The sequence below is a fragment of the Sander vitreus genome, chromosome 13, assembly GCF_031162955.1.
Source record: "Sander vitreus isolate 19-12246 chromosome 13, sanVit1, whole genome shotgun sequence".
NCBI classification, from domain to species: domain Eukaryota; kingdom Metazoa; phylum Chordata; class Actinopteri; order Perciformes; family Percidae; genus Sander; species Sander vitreus.
In genome coordinates this window covers 29,125,962-29,142,968 of record NC_135867.1, presented here as the reverse complement: position 1 = coordinate 29,142,968, position 17,007 = coordinate 29,125,962, and the positions used below count along the sequence as shown (strand labels likewise).

Below are 17,007 nucleotides of genomic sequence, written 5' to 3'. Positions count from 1 at the left end.
TGATAGTTTTATTTTGTTTCTCTCTACTTTGAATGAAGTGTGTTTTATGATGATAAAATTACTGTTTATTGAAATGGAGTCTGGTGGGTTTGGCGATAGCGATTTCAGGGAAGTTTAATGTTAAACAAAAAGGATTTTAGTCTTTAACAAAAAGGTCTATCTCTGTAGGGAGGCTGGTTGTGTGTTTGTATTTCACTCTCACATAAATCATACATTAGAAGCGCGTGATGACGAATGGAAAAACGCTGCCTACGCTCTTTGTCTGTATGCTGAAAAAAGGATGTCCACTGACATTTTTAAAAGCCTCAGTGTGTTCAGCTTTGTAGCGTCTAACTGAATCTCTGGGGTTTTGAAGTTTAGTTTTTCTATCTGCTTTATTTTACCGTTTCATGTTCGCTTATACGAGTCATCATTCAGTCAACATTGCCATTATTTTGCTACTTCATAATAAAAGCTTTTTATTTAACAACATAACGGGAGACTTTTGTTTTGAAGCGTTCACAGGCTGCTAACCCCTGCAGCTTCTGGCCTAACGCGTTTAAAAATAACTGCTGTGCATGCTAGGCAGGCAATGCATGTGCCTTCTATTGCAGCAAACACTTTCTAACTCGCACTCACTCCTGACCTCGTACAGCAAATAAAGGTGTGAATCAAGGGTTCAGTGTGTCCATCTTATTAGACCAGTGACCTGCGGAAATGGTACATTATGTACAAACACACTTATTCGGAGGTTCTGTTCATTATGTATTAGTTAGAACTGTAGCAGAATATCCAGAATTGGAGAGCTTTCTCCAAAAGGTTTTCTTAATATCTTGACTGTTGCCACCTTTATTTTCTGTATTTTTCCCTTCCTTCTATCTCTCCATTTTCAGTTTACAGTTTGTGTAAGTATCTGAACCTTTTCTCTCTCTCTCTGTATTTGGGAGTACAGTATCTCTGTTTGTGGACTCTTGGCAATAACTGCATGCTTCAGTGTTTTAGTTTTTTATTCAGATGGCATCTTGTATTAGGCTTCCTCAGTCTTTGAAACTTATTGTGTGTCAATGACATTCACACTAGGCCCCCAGCAGCCTGCTTGATGCCCTGGAGCAGCACTTGGCCTCTTTAGAAGGAAAGAAAGTCAAAGACTCAACAGCAGCCAGCAGGTAGGTCTGCTTCACTTGATCTGGCTCCCTGCCATCCAGGTTCAGAGCAGAGGCTCATGTTTGCTTCAGCAACTTGATAGTATTGGACTGATTTTTAAGGGGTTTTTTTCAGCATGGAAGATGGTAAGCTGTACTTTTCTCAGAGTTAAACTATTAATTTATGTCATAATTTAGAACACAGTAGAAATAAGTCAACTTTGACACCACAGAGAGGTGAAGCAAGAAGCTAAATTAATATGAAATGATTCTTGGTTTGTCACGGTTTTCTGTGTCTGTCCCTCGATTCAGGGCCAGCACCCTCTCCAATGCAGTCTCCTCCCTGGCCAACACCGGCATATCTTTCACCAAAGTGGATGAGAGGGAAAAACAGGCCGCCCTGGAGGAAGAGCAGACTCTCCTAAAAACACTAAAAGTACATTTTCCTCACTCTCCCACATTTCTTTCAGCTTGGTACCGACAGGTCTGCGGGCATTTTGCTATACCTTGAAGTTTAATGAAGTCATGCCATTACAACTCCTAAGTGATTATATCAAATGAATAGCCAAACAACTGTTACAGATTTTAAGTAGTGGGGTGTGTTTAGTGGTCTCTTTCCATATTTCTTGACTATCTCTACTGTGAACTGCCAAATGCAAAATGCTTAAAAATATTTGGAAAATATTCTGAGTAGTATCATACTGAGTAGTTGGATACAGGTTAGCCTCCGTGCTGCTTAAGCCGTTTTTACATATGAACTTTGGACTATGTCATTAGACATCCGGGTCTGGAGATTCCTTTTCACAGATTCCTGTTTTCTAAACAACAACAAACTTAGGATCATTTCCAGTTCGCATTGGATGTGTGAAAGTGGCTTACGCTATCGTAATTATTGTAGGAGCAGCGTCTGAAGGAGCTCCAAAAGAATCCTACTGCAGCAACCACGGACTCATCCCCTGACTCCACCATGGGCGGGACCATAAACTCAGCTCCTGCCATTGACCTCTTCTCCACCCCCAGCTCCACCAACAGGTGAGGCACAGGACTTCTCTAACTATGTTTGTCCTTCGCATATCTGGAGATCCGTTGGCGGGTGTATTGATAGTGACCCAAGGATGATGGTAGTGTGACTGTCCTTCGCATATCTCAAGAAGCATTCATCCTATCAACTTCACACTCGGCAGGTGTATTGCTGAGGACCCAAGGGAGTGCAGTGTCGAGTGTGAAGTCAGATGAGCGTTTCTCCAGAACACTGCTAGAAGCACTTTCAGGGGCCAAGCAATCAGCCCTTTCTGAGAGTGCACGCCCCGAACGGCCACTGCACTAGTTCATTTAATCTTAGACCAGACACTCTTTTGCAGGTGTTTCAAAACTGGGGGATAAAAGCTGAAAGGAGATCTGATAATTATGTAAATGACAGTCTAATTTAAGCTTAATTCTACTTCTCTCTTCTATTTTTTCACCTTAGTGTTTAATACACACACACACACACACACACACACACACGTCACCTCTGGTCAATTACTGCAGAGAGAGGGGAGTGCGTGCATGTGCGCGCTAGCTGCTATCTACAGTGTGCTAACCTCGTCAATCCAGCTGTATTCCAACGTTAACTTACAGCTATCCTTACTAGCTAGGCTCCTACATGCTTGCTAATAACTTACAATACACAAACTAACTCACAGACGGATGCGTCAATGTGTTTGCGAAAGAGGGGGGGATGAGCGAATCAATATGCTGCGCACAGTTCTACAATAGAATTAGATTTTACCCATTTTTAATACTAAAACAAAAATTGAAAATCAATATGTGGCAGTCAATGTTGATATTGTGGCGGGCCACCACAAATATGATTACTCACCAAAAGGGGTCGAAGAGGCGCAATTTTTTTCACAGTGATGCCGCCACAGTAGGTTGAGACAGCTTCACTAGCATTGGCAGTCAAACGTGGAGCCGCTAGCCGGTGCACGCCCAGCCCGGGTAGTGCACTTAGCTGAGCGGCGGGCTGAAATAACCATAGCTGATGAAGTAGAGGCAGAGGAAGAGCGGGCAGCATGCACCGCCTTCTAGTTATTGGCCATGGTTTGTGTCCGCTGTGGCGTTTTTTGACGGCAGGGATCGCCCGGCTTCCCAGCATTCCCAGTTTCTTTTCACTGAGCACTGACAAGCGAAGAAAACAGGCTCCACCCTCCTACAATTGCGATGGCTGCGCCTGTTTGGACGAACGTTTCACATGGGGCTGTATGCAGACCAACATGGTGGCTCGTTTGGAAACTATCTTATTTTACGAAAATAGTTCACTGAAATGTGTTTCTGAAAACATTTTATGCAAGAAATAAGCTGCAGTTGCTGAATCTGTCTCAGTTTTAGATCAATAACGGTCAGTTTAAAAGATTTTCTTGAGTTTTCGTGAGGCAGCGAGTTGAGCTGGACGCCCCTGATTTGCATAAAGTAGCCTGAATTCAACTTTATGCAAATGAGGAGTGGGCAACTCAACACCCCGCTCTCTGCATTGCACGGCTGCTCCCATAGACAATGAATGGGAAGCGTGGCAGTGGACACGTACAGTCGCACAGGGAGGAAACGTCCCCTCCGACCCGAATGCGGGGGCTGCGCCTCACATTGCTAACATTATTAGCTGAAACAATATGGCTAACAGTGTAACATCTGAACCAACCTGAGCAGGGGGGCCATATACATTTTACGCCCTTTATTGATTAAATAAGAGCGTTGTTGGTGGGGCTGCCGTCTCCCGAAGATAGTGAATATACTTATGCAAATAGGGGGCAACGTAACATACTAACAATAATTTTAAGACCAGAATTTGTACACCGAGATAAGAATGAATAAAAAATATCTTTGTGTTACCCTTCATTGCTCAGGACAAAACTGCAGTCATATTGTTTTTCTTCTAATAGCAATGTTTTGTCTCCATGCCCTTATTCCCTCCAGCACCTCCAAGGCAGCCAATGAACTGCTGGACCTGCAGCCAGCTTTCCAGCAGCCACTGCCTCTCTCCACCAGCAACACATGGGGAGGTGTGTTCTTCTTCACAACACTTCAGTCCTGCCTGTTTCCACATTTACAAACACACACACACACACACACGTATCTCTGACATTCCCCTCACTACACACATTCCGTAGTATGATTCCTATGTACCCATGATTTAAATATTGTATATATGAATACAGAAGAACAGAATTAAAGACGAGCGGAGAATACAACTCAGGTATTAGTAATGGTAAGTTTAAAGTGTGTGTAAGGTGTTGGCCATATATTTTGAACTATAGTTGATGTTTGCCTGCAATTTAAGATATCAGTGAGCAGACTAAAAGTAAAGTTTCAGATTAGGCCACACGTAACTTTAGTTATTTATTGTAGGGGAAAGCTTTTCCAAAGTAAGAGTTAAGGCACATTTGATTCTTACTAATTATTGTCTGACATTTTGACTCTTGTCAAATGCAATAAGAGCTTGTAAGTAAATGGCAATGCTATATAATTACAGTATCTACCATATGATTGCCTTGTTCATGTTTGTACTTATTGTATTATTAGTAACAGGTAACATTGGTAAGATTCTTCAAATTAACACTTGATATCCAAAGACACTATATGTGTCTTTGGATATCAGCCTGTGTGCTGGACTCTGACCATTCTGATAATGACGACTCTTAACCTGTGGACTGGTTGTGATAAAGCTGATCGTCAGACAGGAAATCTGAGCATATAAGAGCTGTGCAACAGAGTGCATGACATCAGCTTGTCTCTGTAACACTGTTTTAATCCTTCTCACCTGCATCACTGACATTTTTTCCCTTGTACATCATCTTGCATGCACTTTTTTTAACTTCTCTTAAAATGTTCTCACCTTCCTCTCCACCATAATCTCTCTGTTCCTTCTTTTTGTCTTTGTCTTTTCCCCCCTTGGATCACTCGGAACCTTTCACCTCTGCTGCAGAAGCTGTGGAGGAATCCATTCCCAACTCAAACCCTTTCCTCACACTACCTATTGTCGATGCTGTCCACTTGTCCACAGCGTCTTCAGACGCTGGCAGCCTGTCCTCTAGGACTCCTAGCCATGAAGTGTTTGGTGGGATTGCTTTGCTGCATCTTCTCTTTTCTTTTACAGTCCAGATTTCATTTTGTGACCACACAACATGTTAATGTGCTGTACTGATACTGTACTGTAACTAGTCGCATAACGTCATCCTGGCTGATTGTTTTATGTAATTTAAAATAGTTATGGAGTTAATACATAGAGGTATATTTCAGAGCAGTAGGGAAAAAGAGGGTCTTTGCTCTGGTCAAAACACTGCCTGACACTTTTCTCACATTCATCCAAGATTTGGCATGCTGCTCCTACACCAAATATGTGTTTCCTTCCACAATCAGGCTAAGTTCACCTAACTCTCTTTGATTAAGGCTGTTATATCTTTTATTTGCTCTCTGTCTTTCTGTTTGTATTTCAAAGGCCAAAAGTCTTTGTTGCATGAATGTCCATCTTTATCAGCAGAATTTTTGGTCGTTCTCCAGATCATTACGATACCTTTTTTGACTAAAACTTTTCTCTGGCATCATTTTTTTTTTCTTCTTCTTTTATCAGATTTTCAATTTCTAAATACAGTACATAACAATCCACCCTCCCCACCCCACCCCCTGCCGGTTGTTTTGACATGAAAGGGAGAGAAAGGGGGAATGACATGCAGCAAAGGGCTGCAGGTCGGAGTTGAACCCGGGCCTGCTGCGTTGAGGAGTACACCTTTATATATGTGCACCTGCTCTACCAACTGAGCTATCTGGGCGCCCAAACAAATACATTTTAAGAAAAAACACACAGGAGAATTCGAATCACGGGGCAGATACACAAATGATTTTCGCTTTCATTAACATTAAGAGATGGGGCATTTGTGCTGCATTCATGTGTTGTCGGAATAATCTGGAAAGGTAGTTCCCGACTCAGCAGCTGGTTCTGGATTGTGTCTCACATGTAGCACACAAAAGGAGATTGTCCATGCCAGACACATTCACGCTTACTATAAGTGCTCTGTTTGTTTTAGGAGAGGGGTTGCACCTGGGTAGAGCGTACAAGAGGCAGGACATGATGACGCGGATTACACCACGGCCATGAAGCCAGTTTGTAATTTGGTCAAAAACAATTGAGTCTTTTGCCGTTTCTTGAATTTGTCTGCCGATTTTTGCGTCAGCCCTTACCGACAGAAGTTCCCAAATCTAGTCATCATTAGACATTCTTGTTCATCTTCTTCAGTGGTTTCATGCCGGCTTCATGATAGAAACGTCGTCAACTCACCCACTCACACTCGCACAATGACCTGCTCTGTTCACACAATCGGACATTACACAGACTTTTTAGTGGCAGGGTAAAGTCCATTTAATGTCCACTCCAACTGATCTGGACATTTGCATTCTCACATACAGCTCCTCTGGGTAATGTCTAAATAATTTCAGGTTTGCAGTGCATGTGTGAAAGGGGCTTTTAGTTATGTGAAAGAACAACCGAGAGAAACGAAAAGATAGAGAAACTTACTCAAGATGGAAGCCATCGATGGCCATCATTTTTGCAGGGTTTTTGCTCACTCTGTCCCAAACCGGAAGTCGATAGGAACAATTATTACAGGTACAGACAACTGTCTGGCTTCTAGATTACTGACATGAGAGTAGTGAGATGTTTTGTAACATTTGTGAATTGTCATGAGTAGAACTAGATTGACACGGTGTCTTATGGTGGGAGTCAGAGTGTTAACACAGCATTCCTGCTAAACATGCCGACTTTCTTCCTCTCTGCTTCCTGCAAGCCTATGGTTGTGAGTCTGCATTGTTTTGTGGTAAGCCACTAGTTGTACGCTGCCCTGAATTTTGTCCTGTATTTAGTCTAGCCATGTGATGAGTGCCGGCTTCCTGCGCTTTTGTCCTGCAAATCCTGATCTTTGTTTTTCCTCTGTTAGAAATTCATTCCCACAGTTGCTTGGCTTCCTTGCTGCCCTTTCACTGCTGTAGTTTTTCTGGTCTCATATCTTCATAATCTTCTCCTCTCTTCCTCCCTCTTCTTTCTCTGTCTGGTTCCTTTGCATGTCTGCTGTTGTTGCTGTGTGTCAGACTCCTTCTGTGGGCCAAGCCCTTACAACACCACTCCACTCTTCCAATCTGAGTCCCCAGCTGTTGCTGGTCTATTCAGAGGTAGGTATTCCCAGGTTGATGAAGGTGTTACAAGTAGTGATGTCCCGATCACAAGTATCGGATTGGAGCCCATATGGGCATTTTTTTACTGATCGAGGATTGCATTCACCCCAATTACCTTACTCCGGTCATTTATATCAGCTAGTGATCGCCACCTTTAATCACACGCCCTGCGCCACAGATGCACCGCCAGACTGCCTGGATGCCTGCACTTTAAAACCAAGGGGTAACAAAGTCTTTCTTAGTCTTCCGTGTTAGAGAAGCGGACTCAAATTACTCTAATTCTCTGAGTAAACACAAGAAGAAAATCTAAGATTGACTATTAAGCACAAGAAGCATCACTAAGTGTAGTTTTCATTGTCCAGCGGGGAACTTGAACATTTTTATTTTTTGGTTGCGATTTTTAAATAGTATTGTGAAATACTTATATACTGATTTTTGCTTTCCTAGTTGGTGTAGGTTTACTTGCTTGTGTTGGGAGGAACATATGTATTGTGGTGTCAATATTTGTATACTGATAGTACATTTTTGCTACAACAGGGTTTACAGCCTCCCCAACACCCCAGCAGCCACAGAACCCTCGAGGCCTTAATGTCGACTTTGAGTCAGTATTTGGCAACAACACCAATGCTAACAACATGGATTCTACAGGTAAGTGTTGTGCTTCTACATGCACTGCCATTTTATCTTCCCATTGGCCTTTAGGAGCCAGCAGACCTCATGTACTCTGCTGCCACCTGAAGGTTGGGGGGACAGATTGCATGTTCATTGGCTTATTTTGAGGCGATGGAAAATCAAATGTGCTGGACTTTGAATTGTTTATGTGGACTATGAATGTTCTGGGCAAGCATATCCCCAATTAGTTAGTTAGTTAGTTAGTGAGTGAGTGAGTGAGTGAGTGAGTGAGTGAGTGAGTGAGTGAGTGAGTCGCTCAATGCAGCAGCTTTGACCATCTGTGGCACAGTAGCGTTGATGTGACGTGTAACCAATCAGATAGTGCTGTGGGCGGGACATTGAGAAAGGCTGTAGAGTGGTGACTACAGAAAGAAACCGGCAGCTGCATCAGCATCAAAGTAGCACATCTTTTACTTAATATTATTGGCAATCAGATAAAAAAGAAAATTTCTGAAAAAATCGTAAATAATTGTAACAGTGAAAACACACCAGACGCGTCGCGTATTGCAGCGTAGCGCAGCTATTTTTATTTCAGGGCCCATGTTATCCAATCTGTTCGTTCATACCGGGCGCGTAGCGTCCGCGTCGGCCTGCGTGCTGCAGCGATCATTTCGGCGTCACCTATTTCTTGCACGAGACGCAAGCAAATGTGTCAAGCCAGGCAGGTAATCGCATACAGGAAGACCACAGTGCAGCCGGATACTTTTATAAAAATAAAACCTTTCAAAATAAAACACCCAGGTCCATTGTGATTTTGCCTGTCTTGACTTCTCACAGCGAGACACGCGATCGGGCATACGGAGAGAGAGACGCACACACACACACACACACACACACTTACCACCGTTTTCCCCCACTGATCTTGTCTCTTTCTATCAGAGAGAGAGAGAGAGGTGATAGATTATTTGAGGAAATCACATTCATTGTGATTAATGAGAAAATAGTCTTAATTTAGATAATCATGGTCACTGGTATGTGATTGAGGTTAAAGACTAGTTCACCCTTTGTGTCTTAGTGTAATATTATACCAACATATAATCATTATTAATTTGGCAAGAATAAATTGCTACATTTGTCACCTTGAATATCTATTACACACTTATTGTTTGTACGGTACACCCTCACTGAGTTCTAGGCTGCTCATGGTCTCACATCATTTTTTTTTCTTTTCTCCCTTGTTCTGGGGTTAAACACACACTTTCTGGGGCCTTGGCTTATTGCATGGCATATGCATGACTGGGTGAGTTGTCTCAACACACACTCCTCTCACGCAGTCTTGGCTTGATGAGTTTTTTCTGCTCTGCTTCATGCCTCATCAACGCTAAACATTCTCTCTCTCTGTCCTTGTGTGTGCCATTTATGTACTGTCCTGTGTTTGTCTTTGTGTGTTATTGTCTGTTGTATTGTCTTCACCTGTTCTGCCCCCTTCTTTCCCTTTGTCCTGCCCCCTTTTGATTAAGATGTTTTAGGTGATATCCTCAAACCCACAGTGGCATCCTCACCCAATCAGGGCATGACCCTGAACGGCCAACAGGCCCACAAACTGGTATCCAGCGACCTGGACTCGTCACTGGCCAATCTTGTTGGCAGTAAGTTCCCTTTTTTTTTAAGACCATGACTGCAAACATTTAATAAATAGAACTAATTGTGTTATACATTTGCATAAAATGTAAATTAGGTGTGTTGTTTTTGTGACTGTGCATTCATGCCATTGCTTCTATCGTCTTTTAGATCTGGGAATTGGCAACGGCACGTCAAAGAAGTAAATGCACTCACTTAATATTTAACTTCCTTTCCCTAATAGTGCATATTATACATAAATGAATGAACATTTTTACTTGACCTCGGTAGTGATCTTCACTGGAGTCAGCCTGGTGAGAGGAAGCTGACAGGTGGAAACAACTGGCAACCCAAGACGGCTCCTAATACCACCTGGAACCCTGCAGCCATGGTAGGGCTGTCATCTATCTGCACCTGTCTAGTTTAATCCCCCAGCCAGTAACTCCCCTGGAAAACAAATAAGTTGGGCAAGAATGATTTTTATGCCGCCTTTTTATAGCAGTTGGTCTTTTTTATAGTTCTTTAAGTCGATGTGCGCATTGGGAACACACAGCTCAAGAGGCTGACAAATAGCCTATATGTAATTCCCTCCCCTGAAAATCATAAAAATACCCATCAGGGAATGTTAACGGGGTTGTTGGTCTCTAAATGTTTTAACTTTAATGAGAGCATCTCTCTCTCTGTCTGTCTGTCTCTCTCTCTCTGTCTCTCTCTCTCTCTCTCTCTCTCTCTCTCTCTCTCTCTCTCTGCGCACCGAGCTCCACCTGATCTTCTAAGAATGGTGGCGCCGTTATCAGTATTGATTGGTCAGTAGGCGGTGCTTTTATACCGGTTGATCTCTAATCGCCAACATAACCCGTTAGGTGTAAGTTACTACGGCGATTTAACCCGGTAACAACTGATCCACCGTCATGATACACAAAACCCTGGGTTGAACCTGAAGTTACCTCGGTAACCCCCAATCTTGCTTCGTAGTACAGGCCTCTGGACAGACATAATCATTTTCTGAGTGAGTGAGTTTTTGTTTATTGACTGCTGCAGATTCGGTGTGTTTAGGCTCCTTAGTTTCATACAGTCTATGGTTTAGGCAGTAGCACGCGTGTCGTATATGGTCACGTGAGTATCGGACGTGTAGAGGGTTTCAGAGCATGCAGACTTTAAGAAGAGGTTGTACAAATTATATTTTGATTCATTATTCCATTATATCACAATGACTTTGTGCAGCCCTGTTCTAAATGTAGAAGAATAAAAAGAACTCCAACTCTGGCTGCCTAAAATAACCCATCTATCCACTGTCAGCATTGAAAAACCTTACACCTCTATTGACCAATGTGGACCAAGGACCGTGTTGCATCTAGGACTGCAACTAAAGACTATTTTAATAATCCATTAATCTGTTGATTATTACTTCAGTTAATCGATTATTAATCAGATAAAAAGTTTTAAAAAGGATTTTATTTAAAAATGAACCTATCCCTCGTCTTCTTGTACAATGCTCTTTTAAACAGTTGCATGTAATTCATCTACATGTACGACAGAACAGAAAATGGGTAGACTTTCTCTTAAATTACCAGCTAACGCTAGCGCTAGCTAGCCTTGGTTGGTAAGGTGCTACCGAACGCTGAACAAGACATCTTTCCAATCAATTTTGACTCTCTTACTGTGTGTTTTCACTTTATCAGAGTTTCCTAAAGCATCCCCTGCTTTATTGTCAATTTCAAATAAATGGGACCATGCTGTACTGTATGTATGTGAAACTCCAGTGTCTCTTTTGACCTCATCATGAGGTCAATTAGCAAATGTCCCTGCGCCCATCTTTGCGCCCATGGGCGTGCTGGTCTAACAGGGAGGTGTGTTCAGGTGCATTCTGGGAGTATTGCTATCTTGAGGCAGCAGGAAGTGATCGCGCCATTGACCAACAAAAACCTGGTCTAAAGTCAATAACACAGCATCTCATTGTTATTTTAACAGAGCATTAGTAAAATGCTCCTAGACTCGTGCACAGCGCGCGCACACTATGCTTGTTACACACACAGGGACGCACAGCAGCACACACACATGCAGAAGATTACAAATAAAAATATTACGGTGCAAATCCTCCATCATAACAGCAATGCTCCAAGGTCCAAGCGCGCCTGGCTTTTAAAGGGAATGGGAGATGATCTCTGATTGGTTTATTGCATGTTACGCCCAAAACACACCTCTAATTAATGAAGACACTAAGTACAACCCTTTTGAACCATGCGCCTGGTGCACGGACCCTTTTTTCCGCCGTTAAACTAGCAAAAGTGGATTCGTACACACCCTAAACGCACCTGCGCCAGGCACTTCACGCCGTGCATTTAGATCGTTAAAACAGGGCCCTCTGAAGCACCACAGGGAAACCGCACACACAATGACAGAATAATAAAAGAAGTTGAGTAACAACATAACATGGCGTGGGCTATGACGGTTTCTAGTGTTAAAATGATAACCCCTAATGTGATGCAAAAAAAACCAAAGATGTCATTATTGACCATCTGAGGAACGCTGAGTGAGATGTTCCTGAAACAAACCAAACATTGTCAGTGGGGAAGAATTCTGAAGGAGAGCCATCGATGCAATGAAACAAGCACAGTCTGTGATGAAAGCACCAGTTTTGGCACCAGCGTCATGTCTGACTCACTTGTGCCTCCCTTGCCAATGACTGAATAGTTAATGAAATGTATCCTTCCCGAGAGGGCTGAACGTTAGACAAATCTGGGTTTGTTATCACTGCAGGGGCTGTTGGAGAAGGAAGGGAAAGCAAAGGGTCTGTACTATTTTCTCTCTAATCTCTTTCCACCAGGAGCACCTGCCAGTAACCAACTTCTGCCAGGACTCATCCCACTCTCTTTTTTGCTTTCCTTTACCTCTGTCTGTCATTCTCCTGTTATAGAAATCTGATAAGATTAGAAGCCCTTAACGGGTTTTGGTTTTCAGCAGAAAGTTTCACTGTCTCGTGGCATAAATGTTGTTCAGCCTTTTTCCAATGTTTTGGGGTTTACACTAAATATGAAACAAGAAATATGATCAGACAATAATGTATGTTATTGAAGGCATTTGGTTATTCCATAGGCCTAGTTGTAATAAGTGATGCTACAGTAAAGGGGGTGTATGCTTGTCAAACCAAGTTATTGCAATTTTTTTTAATTGATGTTAGATTTTTTTCACCTTGAAATGGCTAAGTATTGTTTGTAGATTATTATGAAAAATACATTGATTTATTGAATTTAATTCCAGGCTTTAGGTCAACATAATATGACAATTGTTACTAACCCTAACCTAACCCTATCCCAGGGTTCAACATTAAACATGGCCCGTGGCTTCAAAAAGGTACTCTGTGGCCACCAAATATCCCCTGTAGGTGGCCCCCTTTGGCCACCAAGGTTGATCAGAATGAGATCCGAGGACGTAGCGTCCCTTTTAATCTCAACGCCGCTATCGGGAACCTCACTGTTGTTTCCATGTTGTTTCTGTGAAAATCATAATGTTGCAGTCCATATTCCATTTATGAGTGGTGATCCACAGCTTAGGTTCATCCATTTTGTTCTCCAGAGACCGTACATTGGTGAGGAAATGATAGCCAATAAGGAGTTAGCTTTAGTCAAAACGTTAGCCCCCCCTCTCTTCCCTGGTCTATGTTTACGGTCTCGACCCCGCATGCGACCACTTCGGGCTGGCGGACGTCGGTCGGTAGCCCCCCGTCGGTGTTGCAGTACTCCGTCTTGTCACAGAATCAACCGCATAGACACATTTCTGAATAGATTCATTTTAGTTTCTGTATTAAAATGCACGCTGAAGTCTAACTTGAGTTTGATAATCTAATAATAAACGGTGAGTTGGGTTTGGCTGTGTCCTGATTCTGTAGAAGGAATCATCTTGTCTTTTTGTGTCACCTCAGGCACCATCTGTCATGGCATTCCCTGCAACCACACCGACAGGCATGATGGCATATGCAATGGTAAGTCAACACACACACACACACACACAGACTCTGGCAGCATGCAAGGAGATTTTCTTATATATTAATTAGTGTGTGTGTGTGGTGTGCAGTATTCTGAAAAGTATCCAACATGTACAGTATTTATTTTATCTTTAAACACGAGTGTTAGTACTTTCATGTGCTGTCTTTGAGGGAATAAATCAGTATCTGAGAGAGGAGTCTATTCACTGAATGACAGTAAATGTGTGGCCTTCTGGCAGCACGCCGGGCTGAAATGAGAGTCCTTTAAAGACTACAGCATGAGTGATGAGTGATGATGCTCAGTCGTGTCATCCTCACTGAACAGGCTGGTTTCCTTCAGTACCACAGAGTTGTTTTCAGTGCAGATGGAAATGGCAGCAACTCCCCATTGAACCTTATTTTGGGAGGTGTTTTTGTGGGTTTAGGTTGTATAATCATCCTTGCTGCGTTTTCTTTTCTCAGCCTCCCCACATGGGCTCCATGATGATGACGCAGCCCACTATGATGTACACCCAGCCTGTGATGAGGCCAGCAAACCCCTTTGGCCCCAATCCAGGTGCACAGGTAATGGATGTCCACATCTACAATGTCCCACTCCTTCCACATCTGGGCTCAGTGACCCAGCCTGTCTGAAGCAGAGAAGCTCAACAGCAAGTCAAAAGAAAGAAACGTTATGTCATAAACGTTTGACTTGTTTATGACACGTTCATGAAAGTGTCATGTCACTCTTATATAGATACCTTCAAGTAAAGTGTAACCACCAAAGCTCTACTTGCTCAAGATTAGGGTCATGATGAAATGTGACAGTTTGAGAATTACACTTGTTCCACAAAGGCATGAAATCCATGTCCATGGACTTATTAAAAAGTTAAGTTGTTGTAACATGCCTTGATGATAGCATTACATAGCAACAGGACAGAATCAAAATGTCTGATTCATTGTCTGAAACAAAAAAAGGCTGCCGTTGATGTGATCCATCAGGTGATATTACAGACAAATTTCTCTAAGAATAAATAATTGATTACAGAGTATCTGAGAAATGAACTTAAAATAACCAGCAATACTAGTCTCTTGTGATTTGGAGCTATTATTTTGCAATCCAAGCTTTATTTTGCCTTGTTGGAGCATTTTAGCATTTTATTTATGTACATAGAATTAGTTTGGAGTCTCATTAGAAGTCTGGATACTGGTCTTGCATTACTGGGACTGCAACTGTTTTTCAGGTTTAAAAAAAAGAGTTGACAGTTTTTTTTTGTGTCCTACCAGATGCAGTTCATGTAACCTGAAAGGTGGGCGGGTCTTTCCCATCTGAAGATTATTCACGACAAAGTCAACTATCCAGGCAAACCTGCAGTTTGCTTCTAATGAACTCTCTCTGAGAATTAAAGGCCCAAATAAGACTTATTGAATAAAATCTAGGAGCAGCTCTGACCATCTCAGAGAGGCATCACAGCGGACATTGTGCCCATCTAGTCATGTCGAGGTCACAGAAGGAGAAGACGAGTGCGTGCTGCCATTCAAAACCATGTGGACAGGAATCAGCCCCTACTTTATAGAAACACAACACCCGAGAGAGAGCTATCTGACAACACTGTTTATGTACCTGGGGGAAAAAACAAAGTCAGGTTGTCACACATACACGCTGTTTGAGTTGTCTTTCTTTGTTCCTCTTTCTCCAGGTGAGGCTGGGAGAATCACTTCTTTTGATTATCAATCAATGATTACCTTCTCAAAGCATCCCCAAATTAGGAAAACAATTGCAAACTCCTCTTTATACCACACTTTTGTATGTATTGTTTGTAGTAGACATTCCTTGTGTATTGCTTGTATTTATTTATGATTACCTACAGAGAAGATGACAAAAAAAGTAAATGTAACTAGTCACCGACCTCCCCCTTGTGGAAGGTCTTCAGGTTTATACATGGGTATGATTGATTGGATTTTGAGTGATTGAGATGATTTTTTTTTTTTTTTTTAAAGAGGTTAATATAAAGTTTAAAGAGATGACACATTTTGCTGTTGGGGCACTAAATACTCTGTACTCGCATGATGCCTTTGTATGTGCAGTTATCTGTGGCTCCAGGGGTCACAATGAGGATGTGTATGAACGTTATAATTCATTAACACAGTCAAATCGGTGGGGTCGATTTCTACAAATATGGCGAGGGAACATTTTTCACAACAGCAGAAGCACTACATTTTGTGATCGAGGCAGCGTAATCATTGGAAAGGAATCTGCATTTATGCTTTTGTCGCTTTTGGCATGCCATTTATTCTTACATTTAACAAAGCTCCTGGCTGCCCTTTTCCAACCTGAATGTGCAGGGTCCCTTTCATGCTCAGATCATGTTTCCATAGGCGAGCACTGGGGCATTTAGGACAATGTGGGGGCAAAGGGAAGCATCGGGTGTAGGCTCAGGTCAGAATGGTAACAAGAGGGGTGGGTGGGGATGGGGTGTGTAGAGAGGTCTAGTTATTCAGGAGAATAGAGCACTGTTGATCGGTGCTTTGTATATATAAAACTTTTCCTGCCAATCAGTGGTTGAGGGCAGGTATGAAAGATGGTTTGAACATAAAAGTGACCCTGGATCCATTAACTGAGCACATTTGCTGCATTGTCCCTGCAGACTATATTTTTGTTTGATTTTTCCAATAAAGTGCAAGCTTCCACACTTCTTTGGCTCCGTATTTATCTATCAAAAGATGAAATACACTCACCTAAAGGATTATTAGGAACACCATACTAATACTGTGTTTGACCCCCTTTCGCCTTCAGAACTGCCTTAATTCTTTGTGGCATTGATTCAACAAGGTGCTGGAAGCAATCTTTAGAAATGTTGGCCCATATTGATAGGATAGCACCCCCCACACCATTACACCACCACCACCAGCCTGCCCAGTGGTAACGAGGCATGACGGATCCATGTTCTCATTCTGTTTACACCAAATTCTGACTCTACCATCTGAATGTCTCAACAGAAATCAAGACTCATCAGACCAGGCAACATTTTTATAGTCTTCAACTGTCCAATTTTGGTGAGCTCGTCCAAACTGTAGCCTCGTTTTCCTATTTTTAGTGGAGATGAGTGGTACCCGGTGGGGTCTTCTGCTGGTGTAGCCCATCCACCTCAAGGTTGTTGGTGTTGTGGCTTCACAAATGCTTTGCTGCATACCTCGGTTGTAACGAGTGGTTATTTGAGTCAAAGTTGATCTTCTATCAGCTGGAATCACTCGGCCCATTCTCCTCTGACCTCTAGCATCAACGAGGCATTTTCGCCCCCCAGGACTGCTGCATACTGGATGTTTTTCCTTTTTCAGACCATTCTTTGTAAACCCTAGAAATGGTTGTGTGTGAAAATCCCAGTAACTGAGCAGATTGTGAAATACTCAGACCAGCCCGTCTGGCACCAACAACCATGCCACGCTCAAAGATGCTTAGCTCACCTTTCTTTCCCATTCTGACATTCA

At 42.5% G+C, this 17,007-nt stretch overlaps 1 protein-coding gene across 11 annotated transcripts in view; it reads left to right on the top strand.

Annotated features, from left to right (window-relative positions):
- picalma (phosphatidylinositol binding clathrin assembly protein a) overlaps positions 1-16,214 on the top strand; it is a 35,403-nt gene extending 19,189 nt beyond the window's left edge. The window contains exons 10-22 of one of the 11 annotated variants that reach the window (XM_078265558.1): positions 1,060-1,145; positions 1,434-1,557; positions 2,020-2,153; positions 4,074-4,159; positions 5,083-5,214; positions 7,239-7,319; positions 7,860-7,970; positions 9,485-9,583; positions 9,726-9,756; positions 9,846-9,945; positions 13,477-13,536; positions 14,002-14,103; positions 14,806-16,214. In XM_078265558.1, coding sequence (XP_078121684.1) covers positions 1,060-1,145; positions 1,434-1,557; positions 2,020-2,153; positions 4,074-4,159; positions 5,083-5,214; positions 7,239-7,319; positions 7,860-7,970; positions 9,485-9,583; positions 9,726-9,756; positions 9,846-9,945; positions 13,477-13,536; positions 14,002-14,103; positions 14,806-14,820 — 1,161 coding nt within the window. In that variant the 3' untranslated portion in view covers positions 14,821-16,214. The other 10 variants (XM_078265557.1, XM_078265556.1, XM_078265561.1 and 7 more) reach the window with 10 other exon arrangements.
- The last annotated feature ends 793 nt before the right edge of the window (positions 16,215-17,007 follow it).